This window comes from Passer montanus, unplaced genomic scaffold, assembly GCF_014805655.1.
Source record: "Passer montanus isolate IOZ18808 unplaced genomic scaffold, ASM1480565v1 scaffold117, whole genome shotgun sequence".
Classification (NCBI taxonomy): Eukaryota; Metazoa; Chordata; class Aves; order Passeriformes; family Passeridae; genus Passer; species Passer montanus.
The window spans coordinates 662,456-686,802 of NW_024358389.1; the positions used below are offsets into that span (position 1 = coordinate 662,456).

At 57.5% G+C, this 24,347-nt stretch overlaps 1 protein-coding gene across 2 annotated transcripts in view; it reads left to right on the plus strand.

Moving 5' to 3' along the window:
• Positions 1 to 2,404: 2,404 nt before the first annotated feature.
• Positions 2,405 to 24,347, plus strand: part of ZNF385C (zinc finger protein 385C) — a 46,305-nt gene continuing 24,362 nt past the window's right edge. For both annotated transcript variants that reach the window (XM_039697175.1, XM_039697176.1), the window contains exons 1-2: positions 2,405 to 2,535; positions 6,264 to 6,512. In XM_039697175.1, coding sequence (XP_039553109.1) covers positions 2,412 to 2,535; positions 6,264 to 6,512 — 373 coding nt within the window. In that variant the 5' untranslated portion in view covers positions 2,405 to 2,411. The remainder of the gene's footprint in view (positions 2,536 to 6,263; positions 6,513 to 24,347) is intronic.

A 24,347-nucleotide genomic window follows, 5' to 3' on the forward strand; every position in this document is an offset into this window, starting at 1 on the left:
TGAGAAGGAAACATAAACCTTCCCTAAAAAATAAAGGGAAGTAGAGTTGTTGCACTTGGACAAAGTGTGTTTCCACGCAGCCCTGCTGAGCTGGGGATGGGAATGAGGCATTTGTCACCCTGAACAACTTCATGGCAGTTTCTGGAACGTGTCTGATGGATCTGGGATGGGAGCGTGTCTGACCTGCCGTCAGGTATCAGAAATCTCTCATATATAAGAGATCTGATTGAAAACAGCTTCCAGATTTCCACATGGGGCTGGGTCAATGCTTTCCCTTTTTTCTGCTGCAGCAAATCTCCCTCCCACAGCTGCAGGTAGGGATAAGTCTCACTCCTCTAATTTTAAAGAAAAATCTCTTCCAAAGCTGTGCTGTAGTGCAGCCTCGCAGCTCAGCAGGGCTCAGCTGCCCCCCAGCCCCACCACGTGGGCTCCAGAGCCTCCCCCAGCAGGGTGTTTGATAACATTGATTTTAATAAAGCTCTGGGCTTGTTTTGATGGACACATCCAAAGCACTACATGGATTTAAACAGATCCCGTTGCAAATATCTCTATCTGATACCCCTGGCGTGACCAGACTGCAAATGTCACTTGCTTAGCACTATCAAATATTTAATTTGCGTTGTAATAGAGGAGCCTTTGAGAGCTCCAGCTTAAGCTGGAGGTCTCCTGTTAGCCAGCAGCTCTCCACAAATTCACTTAAAAGCCAGTTTCTGCCCTGAAAAGCTCCTGACCCAGATGTGGGAGTGAGGGGAGCTGGGAGGGAAGACTGCGCCCACCTCTGCTGTGGGACCTGCAGGAGCCCTGCTCATCGCTGTAAGTGCTCTGGTGGGTGTGCTCACCTTTGCCAGGGGAACACGTGGGTGGGGAAGGGGACTGGCACTGCCATCCCGTGGTGTTTGTGCCCATGTTTGTGTCGTTGTGTGTCCAGTGGCACCGCTGCTGACCCTGCTCTCCGAGCCTGCAGTGGGGGTGGAGGTGCCCAGGAGCTGGCCTGGATCCTGCACTTGTGGAAAATCATCTTTTTTGGGAATTGCCCTGTGGCAGCGAGGGGAGCACGAGGTGCTGCCAGGGCTCAGAGTCTCCCTGGGTGTGTTTTATTTCCCAAGAGAGCACAGTGGGGTCTGGATCTCATTCTGGATCCTGCACGTGTGGAAAATCATCTTTTCTGGGGATTTTCCTGTGGCAGTGAGGGGAGCACAAGGTGCTGGCAGGGCTCAGAGTCTCCCTGGGCATCACCTGCTTCTCTGTGTTCTATTTCCCAAGAGAAAATCTCTGTGAGACCTGGCTATGCCCTAACCTTTGTGCTGACCGCAAGAATCCCGAAGGATTCTGTGATCCTCTGGGGTTCTCCTCATCCTGGGGGTGCAGGGACAGTGAGGGGGTGAATCCTCAGTCCTTCCTCTCCCGCTGCTCCCTGCGCTGTGCTCGCTCCTCCAGCCGGGCCCTGGGATGGAATGTCTCACTCCCTGCCTCTGTTTGCTCTGCTGTTTTCCCTGCTGGATCGGGAGCAGGTGGCACTGCCCAGGTTTTGTTTCCCTGCCCCGATGCAGAGGAGCAGCGCTGCTCCCTCCATGGTGTCTCCTTCAGCTGGGTTTCAGCTGTCCTGGCTGCCCGGGAGCAGGATCTGCTGATTCAGGGGACAGGCAGCCCTGAATGCGGTGTTAATGATCCTGATGTGCAAAGGACAGGACAGGCAGCGGCACCGTGGGATGCTCCCTGCCCTCCCTGGAGGCTGCAGGATGTCCCACTGCCCTTCAGCCTGTGGGAACGGGGCCGAGGGGAGCCCCAAGAGCATCTGAGGGTAAGAACTGGGCATTTGGGGGTTCACAACGAGGGTTGTGGGTGGTGTGAGCCCCGTGCCAGGAGCCAGCCTGCACTCCAGAGCCCTGAGGAGAGGCAGCTCACACTAATCCTTGCTCTGACAACGGATGGTTTATGGGCTGATCCTAAAATGTGCCTCGCTCTGGCGTTAGCAGAGCATATGTCAGGGTTTGGGGGCAGCTGGTTTGATGCAGTGTTATGAAATGCTGGAAGTGCTGCAGCCATGGCCAGGCCCTCCAAAACCTGCAATCTGCCTGGCTCTGCTCAGCCCTCTGATGCTAAATCAGACCCCCTGGGCCACCTCCATGCCCAGGGCAGAGCCCCCCGTGCCCTTCCCATCCCTCCCCCAGCATCCAGATCCTCTTCATCAAATCACCCGGGGACTTCTCAGCGCTCAGCCTTGGAGTCAGCGCAGAAAGCTGCCCCGTTCCCCATCTCCCCTGTCACCGAGAGCTGCTCTTGGCCGGAGGTGGCTCCTGCGGTGCCACCCCTGCCAGCTGGCATGCCAGCGCTGCCCCGCGTGACGCCGGGGGCTCTTGGGGAGCCGCAGGCAGCGGCTGGGACGTGCCGGCCGCGTCCGGAGCCCGCTGATGAGCGCTGATTTAGTGGCGATCGACCCGCGATTGAAGCGCTCCGTGAAAGACGAGACGGGCGCCCGCGGCTCTGCAGGCAGGGCTGTGGCACAAGGGCAGGAGGTGCCACCGCCAGCGCCAGGTAGGAGCCGCCTGTGCCAGCCTGTGCCAGCCTGTGCCAGCCTGTGCCAGGCAGTGATGGGTGGGTGGGCTGGAGTTGCCTGTGCCGCTGCTGGGGGCTCTGTGAGGGTGGCAGGGCTCTGCTGCAGGGGGTCTGGGGGTGCCTGGAGGGGGGCACGGCCAGGGGTCCCGGTGCAAACACGCGTGGCAGGGTCACGGAGCCGCTGAGCGGTGCAAACCCTGAGGTGGTGGGTGCAGACTGGAGTTGGGATTGAGGTGTTGTGGCAGCTCTGGCTTTCCTGACGGGCCTTGCAGGTGTGGACCACGAAACTCGTCCTTACTCAGGGGGTTTGAGGGAATTTGGTGGCCACTTTCATGCCAACACTTTATTTTACTTCTGTTGCCTTTTTTTTTTTTTTTTTAATGTTGTGTGTACTCGATGGGAGGCAAGCAAGGTGGATTCAGTAGAATGTAACCAAGTGAACTCAATATTTTTATTCCATTCAGATTTCTTGCTCTCTTACCAAGTTCATGCACTTTCTGCTCGGGTGGTGTTTTCCCTGATCCCAATTGCTGAATGGAGAGATCTCCCAGTTAGCTCTTGTCAGGTCCCCTCAGCTCTGTGACAGTTTGACTTGGGGGGAGGTTCTGGCCATGTGTGCTGGCTCTCCTGAGCTCAGTCCAAATAAAAATCCCACGGGACACCAGCTGGTGCTGGTGGCAGCAGGGTCCCTGCCGGGGTGGGACACTGAGGGAACGTCCCTGCACAGATGTGCAGGCTGTGTGTGCATGGGAACCTCTGTCCAGGCTGGGCTAACAGCACGCCCTGTGCCCAGCCTGGCCTTTAGGGGCCTGCCCAGGTTATTCAGAATACAGGAGATTGTTTATAAATAATGGGAATAATGAGGGGAATAATGGGAAAGGACCTGACCTGCTCCAAACCTGCTCCCTCACCAGGATTGTGGAGCTGGGCCAGAGCCCCACTGCCCTGCTGATGTGTCTCATGGCCAGCCAGAGGCTTTTGTGGGATGCTGTGGGGTGCTTGGGATCATGTGGGATCCTGTGGGGTGCTTGGGATCCTGTGGGATGCTGTAGGATGCTGTGGGATGCTGTGGGATCCTATAGGGTTCTGTGGGATGCTGTGGGATCCTGTGGGATGCTGTGGGATCCTCAGGAATCCTCAGGGATCCTCAGGGGTGCTGTGGGATGCTGTGAGGTGCTGTAGGATGCTGTGGGATGCTGTGGGATCCTATGGGGTGCTGTGGGGTGCTGTGAGGTGCTGTAGGATGCTGTGGGATGCTGTCGGATCCTATGGGGTGCTGTGGGGTGCTGTGACGTGCTGTAGGATGCTGTGGGATGCTGTGGGATCCTATGGGGTGCTGTGGGGTGCTGTGACGTGCTGTAGGATGCTGTGGGATGCTGTGGGATCCTGTGGGGTGCTGTGGGGTGCTGCTTCAGCCCAGTGTGTGGGCATGGAGCCACTTGCAGTTGCTGCAGCCCGTGCAGCAAGCTGTGGATTCTGGAGTTTGCTTTGCATTCAGGAGCTGAGTAAAGGGTGGCCCAGCACCCTCCGGGAAATCGGCAGCCAGAGGAACATCCCTGAGAGGCCTTGGCTCCAGGGAAGGGCAGCAGGAGGGGCAGGGTGTGATCAGGTCCTGGGAGGTGCCCCTGGTGCTGCCCAGCAGGGCAGATCTGGGCAGGGCTGGGTGGTGGCAGCTGATCTGCCCCATCCAGGGCAAGGCACCCTTGGGAAGACTATCCAAAAATTTGCAGCTGCTTGTGATGCTCCTGCACGGAGGAGACAAAACCTCCTGGCTCCTGGGGTGGGGTGGTGGGGCTGGGGTGTGGGGAGCCCCTGTTCTGAGCTGGGTTTGGCTCAGAGCCACCCTGGGGGTGTCCTTTAACCCTCACCTTGCTGTGAAAGGTAACAGCTCCCCATCCCTTAACCAACAATTCCTCAAGGCTCTGCTGAAAAGGTGAAATCTGCCCCAAAGCTGGCATCAGCCAGGGCACTGCCAGCCTGCACACGTGCCACGAGCTGTCCCTGTGACCTGTCCCAGCCACTAGCCTGGCCCTGACACCTGAGAAGCAGAACGGGCACAGAAGAAATTAAGTGAATGAGACAACAAGTGTGTGTGCAATTAGGACAGAGCTTCAAACGCTGCCCCGGGAGCCGGGACAGGAGCTGCTGCCTAATCAGAGCACCAGCAGCGCCCGTTCTAAAGGCGAGGGAGACTTTGGGGATACTTTGTCCACATAATGTTCCAATTTTAGCTCTGCGTCCTGGGATGTAATTGCATTAAAAATACCCGGGGAGGGGGAGGATGCCAAGGGCACCCGGCGACCTGCCCCGGCTGGCGTGTCCCCACCGGCGTGCCGCGTGTCCCTGGGGCCCCGTCTCACATTCCTGCTGCTGATCTCCTCCCAGATCTGCTTTCCGGTTGCTCTGTTAATGGTTATCCTGGGAAAGGCAGCCAGCGGGACACCTCGGCTCCTGCGGGCTGGTGGGGACACTGCGGCCACCCCCGGGCTGCGGGATGGGGCAGAGGGGACGGGAGCTCGCCCGGTGGGTGGGTGAGTGGCAGTGGGACTGCCTTTAGTCCCCGCTGCCCCTGTCCCCGCTGTCCCTGCCATCCCCGGTCCCCGGTCCCCGGTTCCCGCTGTCCCCGGTCCCCGGTCCCCGCTGTCCCCGGTCCCCGGTCCCCGCTGTCCCTGCCATCCCCGGTCCCCGGTCCCCGCTGTCCCTGCCATCCCCGGTCCCCGGTCCCCGCTGTCCCCGGTCCCCCTCGCGGGACGGGCGCGGAGCGGCGGCGCCACCGCGGGGCCGCGGCCGGGGCTGCAGCGAACCGAGCTCCCGGTGGGCCCGGGGACCGAGCCCTCGTAGCCAGGAGGGTGCTGAGAGCGGGGGCGAGGGCACCCCAGCACCCCAGCGGGGTTCGCACATCCCGAGCCCGCGGTGCGGGAGACTGAGTGCTGGCGGTGCAGCCCTGCCGAGGGTGCCAGGGACGGCCCTGCAGGGCACCCTTGGGTGCTGCCCGGCGCCCCGGCCCCTGCCCTGGCCCCTTGCCGGGTGTTTGTACGCGCAGCTGCCCGCTCGGGGCCGTAACTGGATCGCGGGGCTCGGGTGACCTTCGCGCCTCCGGGGCTGCTCTGGATGTCCCAGCGACGCCCGGCTCGGGTCGGGCAGCAGGAACAGTGTCCCTGCAAGGCAAAGGCTGCTGCAGGGCTGTCCCCAGCCGACCCCAGGCCCTCCGTGGGCAGCTCTTCTCTGTGGTGTCGCTGGGTGGGTCTGGGGCTCCAGCTCCTGGTGCGAGCTGGTCCCACAGAGCCCCATGTTCACCCTGCTGGTGACAGTGCCAGCTGTTCTCATCCATGGTGGGGACAGGCTCTGGGACACCTCACGGCACACGAGTCCTGCCAGCTGAATCTCTTGCCTGCAGAGAGCTGGTTCCATCCTAACTCTGCCTTGGGCCGACCCACAGTGCTGCCCACCAATGAACAGAGACTTGACCTGGCACAGGGAGTGTCATCCAGAGCTGGAAACATGGAAGAAGTGGGTTATCCTCTGCTCCAGCACTCCTGGCAATGCTGCTGCTCGGGTCATCTTGCCCAAAGGCTGTTGCACGTGCTCAGGGATCCCCCCAGACTCACACAACCACAGGCGTGGGAGCTGTGTTGGCCTCTCCTGCCTCACCCGGCCCCCGTTCCTGCCCCTCTGTCCTCACAGCGGGTCTGTCCTTCCTCCCGCAGGCATGAAGCGACCCCTGAGCCCATCCCACAGCCCCGAGAGCGCAGTGCAGCTGGTGGAGGAGGCCAGCTGCCCCCCCAGCCAGCCCGAGCAGCGCCTGAAGCGGGAGAAGAAGCAGCAGTCGTTCACACTTTGCGAGGTCTGCAATATCCAGCTGAACTCCGCTGCCCAGGCGCAGATCCACTACAACGGCAAGTCCCACCAGAAGCGCCTCAAGCAGCTAAACAAGGGGAAGATGCCAGCAGCCCAAGGTAGGAGCCCACCCAGCAGGTCGAGGCTGCCCCAAGGCTGCCCTTGCTCTGGCACAGCTGCTCCCTTGGGCTCGTGGAAAGGTTGGAAGTGCTTGGTTTTGTCCTTGGCGTCCATCGCTGGCTGGAGGTGCAGGGATTTCAGCACTGAGGTGGTTTTGGGGCTCAGGAGGCCACGCTGCAGCAGCAGAGGGATGGACACTCGTGGGTCTGTCCACGTGCAAGCGTGGTGGTTGCTGCTCTGTCTTTGTGGGTGTCTCCTTGAGTCCTGTAGCTGGTTTGTGCAGCGTCCCCAAGGCTGTCACTTGCTGGGATACTGGATTGTCCTCTGCAGGTGCCAGCCTGAGCGTGTCCCCAAGCTCCTGCTGTGCATTTCTCCTGTATCTGCTGACTTTGATCCAAAATGCTGCTCAGGTGTTGGTGCTGAGGCCGCTCACCTGTTGGCTGTGGCAGGAATGCTGCCACGTGCAGGTGCCGTGCTGCTGGGCAGGAGCTTGTGCAAGGGCAAGGACTCACTTGCCCTCTGTGCCATCTGCCAGCATTCACCTGGCTGGGCCCAGCTGGCTGCTGCAGATTTTATGCACAAAAGCAGGGAAACGTGCCCAGAAATGTCACCCTGTCACCGTGGCTGACCTGCTCTGCCTGAGCCTTTGGCTGTGAGGGATTGTCATTAGCAGGAAACCAAGGGAATTGCACAGAACCACAGAATGCCTTGGGATGGAAGGGACCTGAAAGTTTGTATGGTTCCCTGCTCCTGCTCTTCCTAGAGACTGGGCAGGCTGGAGCCATAAATTCCTAGCATGGCAATAATCATCTGTGTGCCAAATCCTGCCCTGACTGGTGCTGGTTTTGTTTGGGTAAGGCCTGGGGTATGCAAAGGAGCAGGTCCCTTCATCAGCGTTCCTGACAGATGGAAATATCTCCTGCTATTTTAATGGGGATAGGCCTCATAAATTCCAGCCTGCAGCTCCCAGCTTCTCCCCTCAGTGTGGCCTGTGGGAGGCTGTCCAGGGATGCATTTCCTACTGAGCCAAAGAATCCTGGGGCATGCCAGTCTGCTCTTTGTGCTCTGCACCGTCCCTGACCTCTGCCAGTGTGGCACCGCTGGGGTCAGCCCCACACTCTGCACTCTGCCAGGCTCGGCGTGGTCACTCCCGAGTGTGCAGGGCTCTGCTCTGTTGTGTGGAGCAGCTGCTCCCTGTGCCTCCCTGTCCCTGCTGGTCCCGCTGGAGCTGACCTTTCCCTGCACTTCTGGTTAAAAATGTCACTTCCAGCGTTGTCACTGTGAGCCTTTCCCAGCCTCCTGAGCCTGCTGGGAACTGACTGATGTGACTCCTGTGTCGTGCTGTGTGGAGAAATCACAGGCAGCAGCTGCTCCCTGTGCCTCCCTGTCCCGCTGGAGCTGACCTTTCCCTGCACTTCTGGTTAAAAATGTCACTTCCAGCGTTGTCACTGTGAGCCTTTCCCAGCCTCCTGAGCCTGCTGGGAACTGACTGATGTGACTCCTGTGTCCCCTCTGCACTGCTCGTGCCACTTGATGCCAAATGGGACCCCCAAAATGACCCCCAGGGGACCAGCCCTGTGCTGAGGACAAGCGCAGGACAAGCTCCTGGCTGGGCAGTGGTGCATGGGCAGGGCTGCCAGGGCCATGGGGTGCTGGGGAAGTCCTGCCCTGCCTCATCCCACTCCTCGAGGAGCCCTTCACCAGATCTGCACCTTTGGCTGCTGAGAAAATGCATCTGCCCTCAGTCCTGGGACAGCCACCCCTCCTTGGGCAGCTGGGCACAGCCTGGCACAGCCCACAGACAGGAATGGCCACCACGGCTCTCCAGTGGCGTGTCAGCACTGGGGGAGCCTTGGGAGGGTAAAGACAGTGGATTAAATGAAGCAATTGAGTAATGAGTAATTGAGGGATGTTCCTCTGGGCTGGAATCTCTGTCTCATGCTGACATCTACAGCTACATCAAAGGCAGCTTCCCATTCAGCACTCAGTCTCCTGCTCCCCTCTGGCTCCTGGAATCTGTTCTTCCTGCACAGGCTGTGATCGTGCAGCAAAGCTGCAGAGCAGAGGAGATGGCAAACATGCTAATCAGTGTCATTACAATTCATTAGCTCTGGAGTAGAAAGCCCCCAACTTAAAAAAAACAAATGGTTGCTTATTAGACTTTTCATTTAGCAAGACAGATCCCAGACCCTCGTTGTCCTGTGTGGAATCACGGGGAAGGTGGTGATTAGATGCAGGGTGGTCACAGATGAGAGACGTTTTCGTGCCGCAGATGCCAGTCCTAATCCAACTGGGTCACGAGTGATTTAATTACTGCCTGTGATTTCCCAGGGAGCCCGAGCCATCTCAGTTTGCTCTCAGAGTCCTCGAGAACCAAACCACAGTCTGGTGTTGCTGCTGAGACACCCCAAAATGGGCTGCAGGAGCATGGGCAGGGGGCTGCTGCTTCCCCTCACCCTGGATCATCTCTGGGGCTCCCACCACAGGACAGGCTGAGCTGGAGCATTTCAAAACTTACACCCTGATTCATTGCCCTCCCTAAAAGTCCTTTCCACCAGTGTCTCAAAAAGCCATGGGGTGTAAGAACAGCTCGTGCCGCTGCTGTCAGAGCTCTGTCTCTGGGCTCTGCCAGCCCCACCTCCCTGCGAGGCAGTGGGGAGCGCTCTCCTTTGGAGCACCAGTTCCCTGGCAAATCTGAGCTGACAGCAGCTCATGCCCCTTTGGCCAGGGAAGGACACGCTGCTCAGGCATCTCCTGTGCCCAGGAGGCTTCACACGAGCCCCGAGCCCAACTCAAGCCACTTTTCTTGGCTTTGGAGGCTGCTGAGCTGCTCCCCCAGCCCAAATGCCAGCACCCGGAGGCAGCTGTGCCCTGGGGCTGATTTGTGTCCCAAACCCTTCCTCCTCTCCAGCATCCCGTGGCATTATGTACCCTGCCCCTGTCCCTGCCTGCCCAGAGCTGTCACCCCGCCTCACACTGGGGCTGCCTGGTGCTGTGCCCCCCCTCGGCAGCACAGCCCTGGAACAAGAGCTCCTTGCAAAGGGAAAGGTCCTGGATTCCCAATTATGCACTGAGATGTCTGTCCGTGCGTGTTTGGGAGCAGGGAGCTTTGAGATGAGCAGAGAAATCGCTGTGACAGCTTCAGCATCACTGGGCCTGCAGCAGAGAGCAGGGCCCCTGGCAGGGATGTGGGGACCCCAGGGGAGCCTCTGGGGGTCAGAGGGGGCTGGCAGCTGCTGGGATTATCTTGGGTTTCACAGGGGTCCCAGCTCCCTGATTTTGGCAGCTGGCAGGGAGCCCACTCCCCTGGAATGGATCCTGCAGAGCTGCAGGCAGTGCCTGAGGCACTGGGGCTGGGCTGTTGCACTGACCAAGGAGCCCATGGTTGTGCTCTTGGCTGGTCTGGGCGAGCCCTGATGGGAGACAGCTCCTGAAAACCACCCAGAGCAGCTCCTGAAAACCGCCCAGAGCAGCTCCTGGGGTGGACAGCAGCAGGGGAGGGGACCTGGTGGGTCTGACCATGGCACTGGTGGGTGTGTGATCCCACTCCTTGCTGCTGCTCCGTGATCCTGGGCCGTGTTCCTTCTCCATGGCCCTGCTCTGTGTGCTCTGGCACCCCGTTCTCAGCTGCATTCCCTCCTCCTTCCCCCTCTGCTGTGGCAGCCTTTCAGCTGTTCATGACCCAGCAGATGGGTGCCAGTCCCTTTCAGCCACGTTCAGCTGGGCTTTGTCTGCAATAATCCCAAGGTATTGATTTAAATAGTTTGCAAACATGTGGGATTAGGGTCTAATTGGGACTAATCGGGGTGCAGCAGCCATTTCACTGCCAGGTTGGGGCTGGGACATTCTCACATCTGCCCTTGATGGAGCTGCCAGCCGTGCCCAGCCTTGGTGCCTGCTCCAGCAATGCCAGAGGAAATGTTCTTTCTTGCTTCCTCCTGCAGGAATTTGCTGCTCTCCTGCTTTTGGGACTTTTGGGACAAATTTGGCAGGGACAGGCTGGCATGGGAGCCACTCACAGCATCCATCACCAGGTACACTGGCAGCACATCGGGCTCTCCCAAACGTCCCAATGGCAGATCCATAAAGAGGATTTAACATTTGGCTGGGACAAACCCTGCATCTGCCAGGTGCTGATCAATACCTTGTGCCCAAGAAGCACCAGGGCTCAAATTTTAAGCTTATGTGAATTTATGAAGGACAAACATACGGAGTCCTCCTGCTCCATTGGCCTCGGCTGCTCCCTTCAGCTGTGAGCAAAGATGAGCAAAAATAGCTTTTCAGATCAGATTTGAATAACCTGGAATCTCAGTGGGAGAAATAGAATGGGTGTTTTTTTCATGTCTTAAAGATGCTGGCTGGGATCAGGAATAATTTGAAGAAGCTGAATTGGGTAATTGTACATTTTCCTTCCCTCTGCTCACTCCCAGGCTTCTCCTTTCCCGTTGGGGCACAGGGATGGGGTGCAGGGATCTCCTGGGGCAGAGCTGGGAGGGCTCAGAAGGGGAGGGATTTACCCCTGCCACTGGGAACTGGCAGAAAACCCCTGTTTCACTAAACACTCTTAGGTTTTTTTACAAAAAAGCCCAGTTTCTGTGTGGGAAGGGACCTGTGGGTGCTGCATCTGAGCTCAGACCCTGCACATCAACTTTGTGCTGGCCCATGAATCCAGAGCAAACTGCTCCCTTTCTAAATCCTCAGAAAATACCCCATTAGCTTGCTGTCCCTCTGAAAAGCCCAGCCATTCAGCTTTCTGTGGATTAATAACTGTAGCATAATTAATCTCTGATTTTATTGAGTCGGTAACTTCAAATAGAAAATGAATTGATCAGTGGTCAGCTTTGCCTGGAAGGTTTTTGTGGTGTGGAGCCTTCCCCACCAGGACTCTGACCTCTGGCTCTGCACCCCAGTTCTGGTCAGAGCTTCAGGGATATTTTTCCTTGACTTAATCTGAAAAGATCCTTTAAATTTAAACTCTTAGAGAGAAGCTGCAGGGCTTTTCTTGTGCTGCTGGGGCATCAAGGAGGTGGGAACCTCCTATGGCAGGAGCTTGGTGGATGCTCCAGCTTAAGAAATATAGAGAAATATGGAGACCAAGCCAAAAAATATCAAAGTCGGATAATATAAATCAAATATCATCTTTCTATGGGCTGGTGGGGGCTGTCTGGGCCATGGGAGTGTCAGGCTGCCACTGGTGTGGTGCTGGCAGAGGCTGTGCTGCGCTGCTGGCAGTGAAGATTTTTCCCCCAAAAAAAAATCAGTAGGAAGTTGCCTCGTGTTATTTTTAAGCCCTGCAGTTGTGAGCCATTCCTCTTTAATCGAGGATTTTGCTGTCACTTTCTTCCAGTGGGTTTGCTGTCACGTTGCCTCAGTAAGCGTTTCACGGCCACTCAGCTCAGGGCTGCCACGCACGTGACATTAATTAGAAGTGGATTAAGAACAACGAGGAACATGGAATATTTTCACCATTTCCCACGTAGCATCAGCTCAGCAGATTTGGAAGAGGAAACCTGGCAGGTTTTTGTTTGAAGCAGGGAAAAAAATGGTCAAAGCAGCAGCTCAGCCGTGAGCGTGCCCCGACTTGTCGGCACCTGCTGGTCTGAGGAGCTGCTCTGGGCCTGAAGGAGCCTTTTCCAGAGCTCCATCAGCAGCTCTGAGCAGGGCTGAGGTCCCCAGGATGGGGTGATGTCCCTGAGGAAGGGTGCCCAGTGCTGGGGATGCTCTTGTGGCAAGCATGGGATCCAAACTCATCTGTTGGGAGGGCTTGGCTTTGCCCCCCAGCACCTGGGGGCTGCTGGAAATTTTCACACTGGCATCTTGGCTTTGTGATTAAATTCTTAATTAGCTGATCACAGCTGCAGGGGGGCTATATCCTAATCATCCCCAGGGGGACCTCGGCACCCCCGGGGGGCTCTGCTGTTCTCGGGAGGAGGCAGCCACCGTCCTGCTCTGACACGGGAGCATCCCGCTGCATCCCGCAGCTCATCCCGCTCCCTCCCGGCTGTCTCTGGGCATTGGAGGAGCTGGATGGAGCAGGTCGTGCCCGGCTGTGCGTGCCAGGGCTGTGCCCCGTGCCCAAAAGAGCACGGGACTGAACGGGGGGAGTGGGACTGGGGAGGGGTAAAGTGACTTATCCACGTCTGGAAACGCAGCTCATCCCCCTCCAGCCTTCAACCTCGGGCTCCTCTCTGTGCCTGCTGTGTGTGTGTGTGTGTGTGTGTGTGTGTCTGTGTGTGTGTGTGTGTGTGTGTCTGTGTGTGTGCACACGCGTGTGCTGCCCGCCCGGGGACACGGCAGGAGCTGAGCTTTGGAACCAGGGGAATGGGGAGGGGAGGGTTGTGGGTAGTGCAGAGCTGTCACTGTGATTTAGGGTCGGCTGCTTCAACTGTTTTATGTTGCCAGACAGTAAGTCGTAAGCAATATAAAATTTTCTCTGAAAAGATGATCTCCCCTCGTCATGCTTCTGCCTCTTTGCCAGAGTGAGCTCTCCTTTCCATAACCCCGTGGTGGTGTCAGTGAGGGTGTGCAGAGGGAGAAAACGAGATTCTGGCTTTTGGAGCCTTGTCCACGGCCTGGGATTGGGAATCCAGGGGGATCCAGGGCCCTGCTCTCTGGTGCTGGTGCTGCTGGGAGAGCTGGTGATGCTCTGGATGAGCTCTGCTCTTGGTAGCTGTGTCCTACAGCACAAAGACCACGGCCTTTCCCTGCAGCCTCCCTGGGCTGCCCCCAACTCTGCTTTTGGAGCCTGTGAGTTGGATCTGTTGGAGCTGTCGGAGCTGTCAGAGCTGTTGGGGTTGTCAGAGAGGTTGGAGCAGGGCTGCCTCTGCCTGCAGGCACTGCCTGCTCACCTCAGGTTCACTTCCCTTCCTTTTTCATGCCCCTGAGTTATCTCTGCTTTTGGACAGCTTGCCCACAACACTGCTCACCTTTGGTATTTTCTGCAGCCACAGATTCACAAGGAGCAGTTTCATTTATCTGGCTGTTGCTGTGCCAGCCGGAGTGTCTCGGTGTGGTCTGAGCTGTGGCACCAGAGTGTTTGCCCAGATGAGCTCCCCGGGCACCAGCAGCTCCTGAGGGGCCAAAGCTAAGCAGGAACCTGATGGGCAAGACCAGAGACAGCATCACCCCTGGCTAATGAAGCACCCAGAAGATTTTGGGTAGTTGGTTTCCTTGCCAAACTCCATATGGGCCCCGTGGCCCCCCAGGAAATCTGGGGGAACCAAAGTGTGGAACCCTCTGCCCTGTCCCTTCCAGGAGAGCCCTCCTCAATTAGATGGAAAATCTTACACTCTCTCTCTCTCTGGAACTATTTCCAGGTGTAATTTCCACCCCTTTTCTTGATAATTAAATATTTCTAGGTCATCCAGTTTCTCCACCCTATTCACAGACGTGTCCTGGATGCCTTTGTAATTAGCCATCTCCCTGGGAAAGATGATGAAGGTGGGAGGCACGGCCCACTGCTCCACTGCCAAAGCCCTGCTCACCTTGGCTCATCCTCGGGGGTCAGAGCTGGGGTTTGTGTCCCCCAGGGTCACCAGACACCTCCACTGACACAAAACTCCCAGGTTTGCTCTTCATACAAGCAGAAATCTGCATGAAGGAGTCATTAAAAAACTGGGGATTAATTAAATAATCATCCGGGTGGGCAGTGTGAACTCAGCAGTTTGGCAAGCCTCTGTTTATCAGGGGGGTCGTGGGGGACTGTCAGCCACAAACCCCATTCCCTTTGTGTGGGAAGGCCCTCGGGGAAGGAGGATTCAGCCCTTAAAAAATGTTACTTTAATCCTGAGCAAACTCAGGAGCAGCAAAGGTCAGCGCCCGCCTTCCTGGCCCGGCAGGGATGAACCCCCGGAGCCTCTGCTTCTGACGGGGCTCAGGTTACACAGCAGAGGAAAACTGATACACATCCTCCAGGTGTATCAGTCCTGATCCTATCTGCCGTCTTTCACCCCCAAATTATGCCCTAAATCCTCGGTGAACAAAGCCAGCCAGAAAGGCTCTGGGAGGCTCAGCAGACTGGGGCAGGGGAGCAGTTCTGGCTGGGCTTTTATCCCTGGCTCCCTCCTCCTTCAGTGAGGTGTTCATTGCCCAGTTCTGGTCACTGTTTGCCAGGCTGGAGTCTAAGGCTGGGAAGAGCCTGGACATCCCTCAGCCAGCAGAGAATTTAACTCTGCCCTCACAGGGTTCAGAGTAGTCCCTCTGTTGTGGTTCCTGGAGTCTGCTGTCACAAAGAACCCAGGGAATTGGTGACATTGGTGGCACAGCTGAGCCCGGGCACCCTCCCCTCCTCCCTGCCCTCCCTCTGCTTTAAGCCACAGGCAGGATTTGAGCAGACCTGCCCAAGCAAGCCCGGCTTAATGAGTGCTTGGGATTTGCCTGTCGCGGGGTGGGTGTGATGAGCTGCGGGCTGAGGGCTGGGGCCATTCACAGGGAACCCTCTGGTTCCATCCCCACACTTGTGGGACGCTCAGCCCTCAGTGTCCCACGTGTGGATATCAACCTGTGCTGGAAAGGGGCTGTGCCATCTGACCCCTCTTGGCTCTGGGGTTTTTTTAGGGCCTCCCACAGGACGGTGGAGCTTTTTGTTGTGACCTCTCAGCCACTCTGGAGATGCTTCAGCAGCTTCATCCCACAGAGGAGGCTGTGGGGAGCTGCAGCCACGGGGGCTTTGCTCCCTGGGATGGGGGGCAGCTCCACTGGGAGGGGGGGATCTGGGTCTGGACCTTGTGGGAGGGTTTGTGCTGCTGCCCTGCACCAGCTCTGGGGTACATGGACAAATATAGCAAGGTATGCACCGGAGGGACCCACAGTGCCGAGCTGGGAAATTCCAGCGATGGATGCGCTGGGCTGGGCTGGGAGTGCCGGAGGCGTTAATGGCAGGGGCTGTAATCAGCACCTGCAATTAGCCTCCGCTCCAGCTGGCCTCAAAGGCTCGGCCACAAAGTGCAGCATCCCACAGCCCGTTGCTCCCTCCCTCCCCTCCGTGTCCCTCCAGCCCTTTCAGCCGTGGCAATGCCGGCCAGGACCTGCAGGAACCGCAGCTGGGAGAGCATTTATTGAGGGAATTGCTGGGGAGAACTGAAGGAGCTGGTCAGGGATGGAGGATGGAGTGAGGATCGGGCTGTACATCGGTCCAGAGGGGCTGGAGGTCAGGAGATGCCAGACTTGCTCATGGTTATCCCCGGGGAAAGGAGATCAGCCATCGTTCTGGGATGGAGGAGCCCCCTGCTCCTCCCAGTCTTTGCATTTCCAGCTCCCTCTGCTCCTTGCAGTAACACCAAACTGCTGATGACATTAAACAAATTAATATCGGGTTTAAATAGCCTGCGGGAGGCCGGGCCAGGCTGCGGGGCCAGCTGTCAATCCCGGATTAGCGAGTGCCCCGGCTAAACTTACTGCTGCTGTTAACGACCCTGACAGCAACACCCTGCCCGGGGCTCTGCCAGTGCTGCCAGCCGAGGCAGGCTGAAGTCTGGAGAAAGACCCGTGGTGTGCCCTGGCCCTGCAGCAGCACCCAGAGGAGCCCTGGTGGCTTTAGTGCTTTTCAGTGCAACAAAATTCTGTATTTTACCCCAAAAGTGCCTAATCTAGCTGTGGTGCATGTGAAGGGACTCTGGCATCTCATGGTTTAAAAGGTTTCATTTTCATTCTGCTTCGTTTTCATTCATACGCCCCAGCGGTTTCTGCCCAACTCCTTGTAGTGTTTGACTTGAGAAAAAATATTTCATTCCTTCCTTGTTCTTGTCTCCCATTCAGGGAGGCAGGGGAGGTGATTGTTTCCCCTTTTCACAAGCAGGTTTTTAATTTCCCTGTTTAAAGGGCAGCAATGTAAGCAAGTCATGAGCCTCGCCTCCCGAGAAGAAGCCAAAAATCAGCACAGAGAAGGTGCTGCCATGAGGAGCCAAACTGCCAGAGCCTTTGCTGAGGAACTGATGGGGAGGGCAGCAGGCCCTGAGCTCATGAGAACCCCAGTTATGGGGGGCTGAGATGAAAACCCCAGTCAGGGGGGGCTGAGATGAAAACACCAGTTCTGGGGGGTTGAGATGAAAACCCCAATCACGGGGGACTGAGATGAGCATCTCAATCCTGGGGGGCTGAGAAGAAAACCCCAGTCATGGGGTGTTGAGATGAGCACCCCAATCTTGGGGGGCTAAGATGAAAACCCCAATCTCGGGGGGCTGAAATGAGTGTCCCAATCATGACGAGCTGAGATGAGCACCTCAGTCATGGGGGGCTAAGATGAAAACCCCAGTCACGGGGCACTGAGATGAGTGTCCCAATTGTGAGGGGCTGAGCTGAGCACCCCAGTTGTGGGGGGCTGAGATGAGCACCCCAATGACAGGGGGCTGAGATGAGTGTCCCAATCATGAGGAGCTGAGATGAGCACCTCAGTCATGGGGGGCTGAGATGAAAACCCCAATTGTGGGGTGCTGAGATGAGCACCTCAATCACAGGGGGATGAGATGAGCACCCCAATTGTGGGGGGCTGAGATGAGCACCTCAAGCATGAGAGGCTGAGATGAAAACCCCAATCACGGGGGGCTGCAATGAAAACCCCAATCGTGAGGGACTGAGATGAAAACCCCAATCTCGGGGGGCTGAGATCAGCACCCCAGCCAGGCCAGGCTGCCCGTGTCCCCTCGTGCCACCCCACAAGCTGCTGGCATGGCTGGGGCAGACGCTGTGTGCTTCCAGCGCTCAGGGCTGGGGCTGAACGAGCCCCCGGCCGCGCTCACCAGGCAGGGAGGGACACGGTCCCTGCTGCCGCCGAGCCTCCCCTCCCCGCCCCACAAGGACATTTCGGCAGTGCCACCTGAGAGGACTCGGGGCGAGCCCCGGGGGTGCCCGGAGCCCTTTGGGGTTCCCTCCCGTCTCCCCAAGTTGCGGGGTCCGGGCAGCCCCGGCGCGGGGGCGGCTGTGCGGGGAGGGGGAGCGCTGGGTCCCCCCGCCCATCGGCACGGCGATCCCGGCACCCCCGGCTGCTGCTGCTCCCCCCGCGGCGCTGCGGGGCCGAGGCGGGGCCGGACGCGGGGCGAGGGGCGGCGGGAGCGGGGCTGCGCCCGCCCGGCCCTGCCCGCAGCTCTGCCCGGCGAGCGGGAGGCACCAGCAGCGCGGAGGCGACGCAGCCGCATCCAAAATGCTTCTAGGTGGGTGAAACGCAACTTTCCCGCAGCCTCGTCCCTCCCCGCCGCCCTCCATCTCTCTCTCCTCCTCTCCATCGCTGCTTCATCCCCCGGCTCGGTGCTGGCGGAGCCGGGGCAGCCGCGGAGCTCGGGGCTCGGTGGGGTTGGCGGGGAGGGGGACCGGGGATCGCCGCTGTCCCGGGGCTACAGCTCCCCGCTCCCGTGTTCTGCCGGGTTCGTTCAGCGGGAGGAAAGGGCACTTTTCAGCGTCCGAGCTGCTCTTCATGGGCAGAAACACACGGAACTGGTTTTTATTTTGATGGTAGCTCTGCGCAGACTGTGTGGGTGTCGGGGGGTTTCTTCTCCACTTTGCGATTTTGGCCGCTAACTTAATTCTAATGGTGAAACATTGAGGTGGGTTATTTACTGCCGGGGATAAGCGGTACTCGAGGAGTCCGGGCTCAGAGTGAGGGGCTGGGAATGGGCTCGGCACCAAACTCAACTCCTGATTCACCTGTGGGGTCCCCATCCTGTTCCTAGCACGGCTTGGCACCCCAAATTATCCCCATGAGAATTTCTTGTTTCTAAGCAAATGATGCCGTTCCCATTCCTCATTGCCGTTCTGCCTGAAAACCCCGTTAAGGAGCTGCTCGTGTTATTTGCATCAGCTGAGGCTGTACCCTACACCCACAAAATGGTCCCTCCCCGCCCAGCACATAGGCAGCCTGTTCCCTCGGCTCCCAGCCTGCTAATCCTAATTACTTACGGGCTTCAAGCTGAGTTTGACTCACTGCATCTTATTGATTTTTCCCAGGACTGCAAAAAGAGGAGGGAAAAGGTTGTGTGCTGACGGGGCTGGATTTTGCCCTTGCTCTTTGTCTGGGTGTCAGCTCCAACTCGCGTTTCTGCTGCACCTGCGACACAAACGCTCGATGCTTTTTGTGTGATGTGAGGCTGGGGGACAGTGACCAGCAGTGTCCTTGTGAGGGTGGCCAGTGGTGGAGCTCCGTGGCCGGGCTTGGAGAAGCGGCAGCGAGCGGAACGTGACGCTGTTCTTGGTTCTGTGTGCGTTCAGGGCTGGGGATTTTAGTGGTTTTGTTATTATCAGCGTTAACTTTGCAGCAGGTGCTGGGGAGGCAGCGTGGCCGCTGGCAGTGATGGGGCTGCCACTTCTGTGTGTGTGTGTGTGTGCTGTGCACATCTGTGTAGGCACAGGCACGTCTGCAGGCTGCCACGCACTCTCTTTCCTCTGGTAACGAGTCCTTGTGGGTGCCCGTGGTTGCCCGAGGGCAACCGAGGCAGGAGCATGGATGTTGTTAGCCTGGCACATCAGTCAGTGCCCGTGTTGAGCTGCCTGTGTCCCATGGATCAAGCTGGCCCCAGCTGTCTCCCGTGGATCAATTTAATTTTTCTAATAGTTTGAAACACAATCTTTTCTCTGAAATGTCTTTCCCTGTCTCTCTGGAACGTGTAACACTACTCGGGATATTTATCTGGAGTACTCGTCAGGCTAAGCAGGCTTAAAAGACAAACTAAAGTCCAATCCCAGAGCTTGCTTTTCACTCTGTGGCCGCAGATATGGAGGAAATATTGAATAACCACTAAAGGTTCAATTTTGACCCTGCAGTGTCTTGGGCTTGCTGATGTTCCCCATGCCAGGACCATGTTGCTCCAGGGGGAAGAGCATGGTGCTTTCATGGTGATTCCACCCTCTTGGGACCTGTGGGGGTGACAGTGTGGGGAGCCTGGCCCCACTGAGCTGCTGGGTTCGGCTTTGGGGCTCCTTTGGCAGATGCTGGGACCGAGCTTTCCCTGTGCTTGTTTTGGGTGGATTCCTCTATAAATGCAGCAGTTGTTTTTATTACTGGGGCTTGCTCCAAGCAATGTCCTGGGGGGACACATCTGTCCCCTGGTTTCAACCCTGAGCAATGCTGGGAGGGGGGCACAGGGGGCTCTGACCTCCTCCAACAGCCTCAGCCTCCCCTTCAGAGTATTTTTAGACCAAGCTGTCATCTAATCTTGACCTCCAGGATGATGTGGGCTAAAAAATATCACTGCGTCTCCACCATCAAGCCGAGGATATAATTCACAAATCTCTTTAGTCCGTTTTTAATTATGCCTCACCTTGCTGCAGTAATGAACTGCTAACAAGTATTTTGAGCAAATGTGAACTTTTTTTTTGAAGTTTCTCAGTGCCGATGCTCCTGGCAGGTGCTGGCGGTGCTGAGGCTTTGATGGTTTGTTTCAGCACCCACCTGATGTCCCTGAGCTTGTAATGACTGCAGGGGCTGGGGATTTAGCAGATTGCTTTTTTTTGCCTTTCCTGAGCGGGATGTTGGAAGGAGTGGGCTGGCTGCTCCCACTCTCCTCCAGAGTGATTATATTAGCATGGCCTGGGTAGGAGTGGCGGAAATTACAATGAAATACTAGAGGTAGGAAATAAAAATCTAATTAAAAAATAAGGACAGGCGTGTGGCATCTCCCAAACCCTAGGCAGGACCATCCTGGCTGTGGGGTTGCAGGGGGTTTTGTGCTTCAGCTGCTGGGAGCAGAGGGGAGGCAATGGGCTTTGGTCTCTCTAAAGCTTGGGAGGGGAAATATCTGAATGGATTGGGGTTTGAAAGCCCTCTTGGTGCCCCAGGACTTGCTCTCCTGAAGTCTGAGTTGTGCCCTTGGGGCAATTCCCCTTTTCCCCCTACCCAAGCAAAGCTCACATGGTTTCACTGCTTAGGAGGTTTTGGGGACAGCTGTGACACTGTCACATGCGGTGGTTTGGGTGTCACCACGGTGGTCTGTGTGCTCTGGCACGTCTGGGATGGTCCTGCTGAGAGGGGACAGCCACAGGCTGGAGCCTGGCTCTGCCACTGACCCAGCTGGCCCTGACCATGTCACTCACCCTCTCTGAACCTGGCTGGCTTCTCGTGGGTCTTCTTGGCTCTCTTGGGGGCTCAGTGCCAGCCCAGCCCTGGCTGTGTGAGGGAGGCACCTGCCTTCAGGTGCTTCAATAATAGAAATCATTAATTTTCACTGCTAATGGAAGAAACGCTGCACTATGAAAAATGTGCGTTGGCTTGGAGGCAATTCAAAAGGCTGGTGGAGACGGGAGCCCCTAATTTGTTCCAAATTGGTTATTTCACTGGAATGGTGAGAAAGCATCAATCTGAGGAGCTTTTCTCCCTTTTCATTTCTGTCAGCCGTTCCTCGGCTGTAATGAATTGGACTTGGCTGCAATTTTTACAATTTAAGCAGTGTCCAGAATAAAGGCTGAACTGATGGGGGGCTCTGGTGCACTCCTGAGCTCTCCATCCCTCAGGAGGACCCTGACCTCTCCCCCACCACCCAGGGAGGGGTGGGCAGTGGAGCCCAGACCAGGGCTCAGTGCTTGCCACTTCTTTTCTGCTGCCTCTAGTCAGGATGAGCCCAAATCCTTCCCGAGCCCCTGTGGCAGAGGTTGGTGGGCTCTTGGCTGGGCTGCCATGGCTGGCTGTGACACAGGGGACACTGAGCTGATTGGGGTCTCTGCTGGGGGAGAGACCCTAAATGCTGGTTTTTCAATCATTACCTGTCAAATGGGAAGTAAAATCCAAAGGGAGTTGGGCTCAATGTTTGTGGACAAGGGACGAAAAGATGCTCAACAGAGCAAGGCTGATATCCAGTTTTGCTCCTCAGCAGCTGTTTTTGATATCAGTGCTGTGGGGTGAAGTTCCCTGTGGCTCCTGGGGAGAGAGATGCAGCCAAGCTGCCTCCCAAGGACCAGGTGCATGGACTGGAGGAAGCCCAGGGAGCGAGATCACCCTGTCCCTGCTTCTGCTCCTTGACAAAAGGGCTTTGCCCTTCTCAGCTGCTGCTCCGAGGAGCCTCAGCCCGGAGCTGGGGTCGCCGGCGGGGAGAGATGAGCATGCTGCCCCCCCTCCCCAGCCCAGCTCAGTAATCCTGTTGTGGCCATGTCCAGAGTTTGCAGGAATGTCATCTGAGTTTATTTCAAGGCTCGTTCCCTGCCAGCTGCAGTCACGCAGCTGAAGGTTGTGACAGAGCTGTGCAGGAGAACGAGGCACGAGGCTGCATCCTGCAGGCTGGCATGGCTGTGGGGTGTGTGGGGGACACCATGCCACCAAATTGGGGGGGTTCTTCTCCACTAGCACCCCATGGTTCCCTGCCTACGGCCCACTGCCCACCCAAGCCCCTCCACAAGGACCTGAGCGTGCTGGAGCCAGAGCCTTTGTGCCCACAGTGGTGCTGGAAGGGCAGCCCCACAGAGGAGGAACAGCCCCCTGAGTACCCTGAGCTGTGCAGGGGAGCTGGGACACAGCTGGGGAACACTGGGGACCCCCAGTTGTGTCCCATCCCCTTCTCTGCGTGGGAACACCTTCTCCTCCCCACGTCCCTTCCAGTGCCTGCACATCCTGCATGCCCCGTCCCTGCCAGATCCAGGCACCAGCCCGGGGGCTGCAGGAGTATTTTTAATTTGGCTGAGCTGACACGGTGCCGGGTGCTCTCTCCCACACGAGACAGGCTCCTCACAGCCTTCCCCCTCCGCCACACACGGCAGGGACTGAGCTGAGCTGTCACCACCTTCGGGTGCGAGGGATGCAGCCGGGCAGCTCCCGTGAGTGCTCCCTCCCCGTTCATTCTGGGGCTGGCACAGCTGGGCTTTGGGGTGCAGAGGGTGAGCAGGGAGCTGCAGGGTGCTGGGCCTTTCCTTGCCCATGCCCTGTGGTGGATGGGCAGGGGTGAGAGGGCTGGTGGGGCAGAACTGGGGGCTGAGCAGGGATGGGCTCCCTGGGGTCAGCAGCTCTGGGAACACCAGCACCTCCGCTTCCCTGAGGGAACAGTGTGCGTCATTTCCCAGAGCCTGACAGGCTTAGAGCAGGGATGGAAGCAAAATCTCATAAATATCTTTGGACTCGGGGATTTAAAATTTTTTTGGGTGATAATATGGCTGGGTTTGTTCTCTTCTGTTCAGCTTCTTATGGATGCAGTAAGAAACTCTCAGGGAACCCTCCCATGATGTGGGGCTGGAGTGCAGAAGGGGTGCTCCCAGTGGGGTGGGGGTCTGCTCTGGCTGCCCGAGGTGTGGGATGCCAGTGGAAACTGGGACTCGCATGGAAACTGTGGCTCATGGCTGCTGCCACCCTCGAGCTGGGGGGATGATGGATGTGCTGGTGCTCTGGGCACCTGCCCACCCAGCTCCTCATCCTCAGGCACGGCACAGTGGGGAAAAACAGCAACGCTGGCTCGAGCCAAGGTGGCTGCTGCTGCGGGGAGGCAAACAGGAGTATCTCCACTGCAGTTGCTTTAGGAAGGACACCTGACATCCGGCAGCTATGTGAGGGCAGAGTGCTCGGCAGGGTCAGGGACATCCTGCAAATGCTGCCCAAAATTCGTGTTAAATTGAGGCTTCCAGCAGGAATGGGAGAAGGGGTCGGTGGTTTGAGCCTTGCCCCTTGCATGGGGCAGGCAGAACAAGCGTGTTCTCCTCTGGAGTCCTCTGGTCCCGTGGATTCCACTGCAGGGGCTCCGTGGAGGGGTCCCCATGGGAAGTGGAGTTGGGGTCGCTGACCTTTGCTGTCCGGGGAACTGGGGAATGGGACGCGGGGATGCTGCAGCCTCCTGCCTAAAAACTCATTAAAAAGGCTCAATCCTCTTTTCTCGCGGCATTAGCACAAGAATAAATCGGGTGTGTTTTCACCCCAGGAGCCGGCTCTGGTTTCACCACCTCCTGCTCTCATTAACCCTGGGCTGACACTTTGGCAAGAATGTCCCCAGAGCAGGAAGAGCCTCTTGCCCCGGGATATGTGGAGGAGCCTCAAGAGAGGAATTAACCGGGGGGCCGCCAGACCCCCCTGGTGCAGAGCCAGCCGGAGCCAGGTACAATGCAGCTCCTAATCCAGGCAAATTCCAGTGTCCCTCCTCATGGCCCAATTCCACACCGGGAGAAGGGCGAGTCTGGGTGGGAGCATCCTTCAGCTCCCAGGCACAGGGTATGTGCTGGGAAACCAGGAGCCAGGTTCCATCAGGGGTCCCACGGGACACTGCTGCCCCTTGGGATTTCAGAGTTCTCAGGAGCCTTGTTTGGGGAGAGCAAAGGTGGCACAAAATACTCTTTCTGGAAGTAGTTGAGAGGCTCTAAATTTCACCTGCATTTATTGCTAAAAGAAAGCTTTTGGGATGTGAGTTAGGGAGCCCTGGGGCAGGGGGCTGTGTTTCTGCCCCAGCCCTGCAGCTATGGAGCAGGAGTGCAGGTAGGCAGGAACACCTTGTGGCATTCCCTAAGGGCTTGGACTTGGATCCTGCTGATCCAAGGTGTGCAAAGGTGGCACAAAATCCTCTTTCTGGAAGTAGTCAAGAGGCTCCATTTATTGCTAAAATGAATCTTTTTGGGATGTGAGGAGCCCCTCTGCTTGTTAAGGAGCCCTGGTACAAGGGGCTGTGTTTCAGCCCCAGCCCTGCAGCTACGGAGCAGGAGTGCAGGTAGGCAGGAACGCCTTGTGGCATTCCCTAAAGGGCTTGGACTTGGATCCTGCCAAACCGTGTCCACTGCTGGGGGGCTGCTCTGCCCACACATTCCGTAAAGGCTTGGACTTGGATCCTGCCAAACCTCCGTGTCCACTGCTGGGGGGCTGCTCTGCCCACAGCTGCTTGCAGAACACTTCCAAACCCCCAAACACCCATCCTGGCTGGCTGCAAACACCCCTGCAGCTCTCCCAGCTC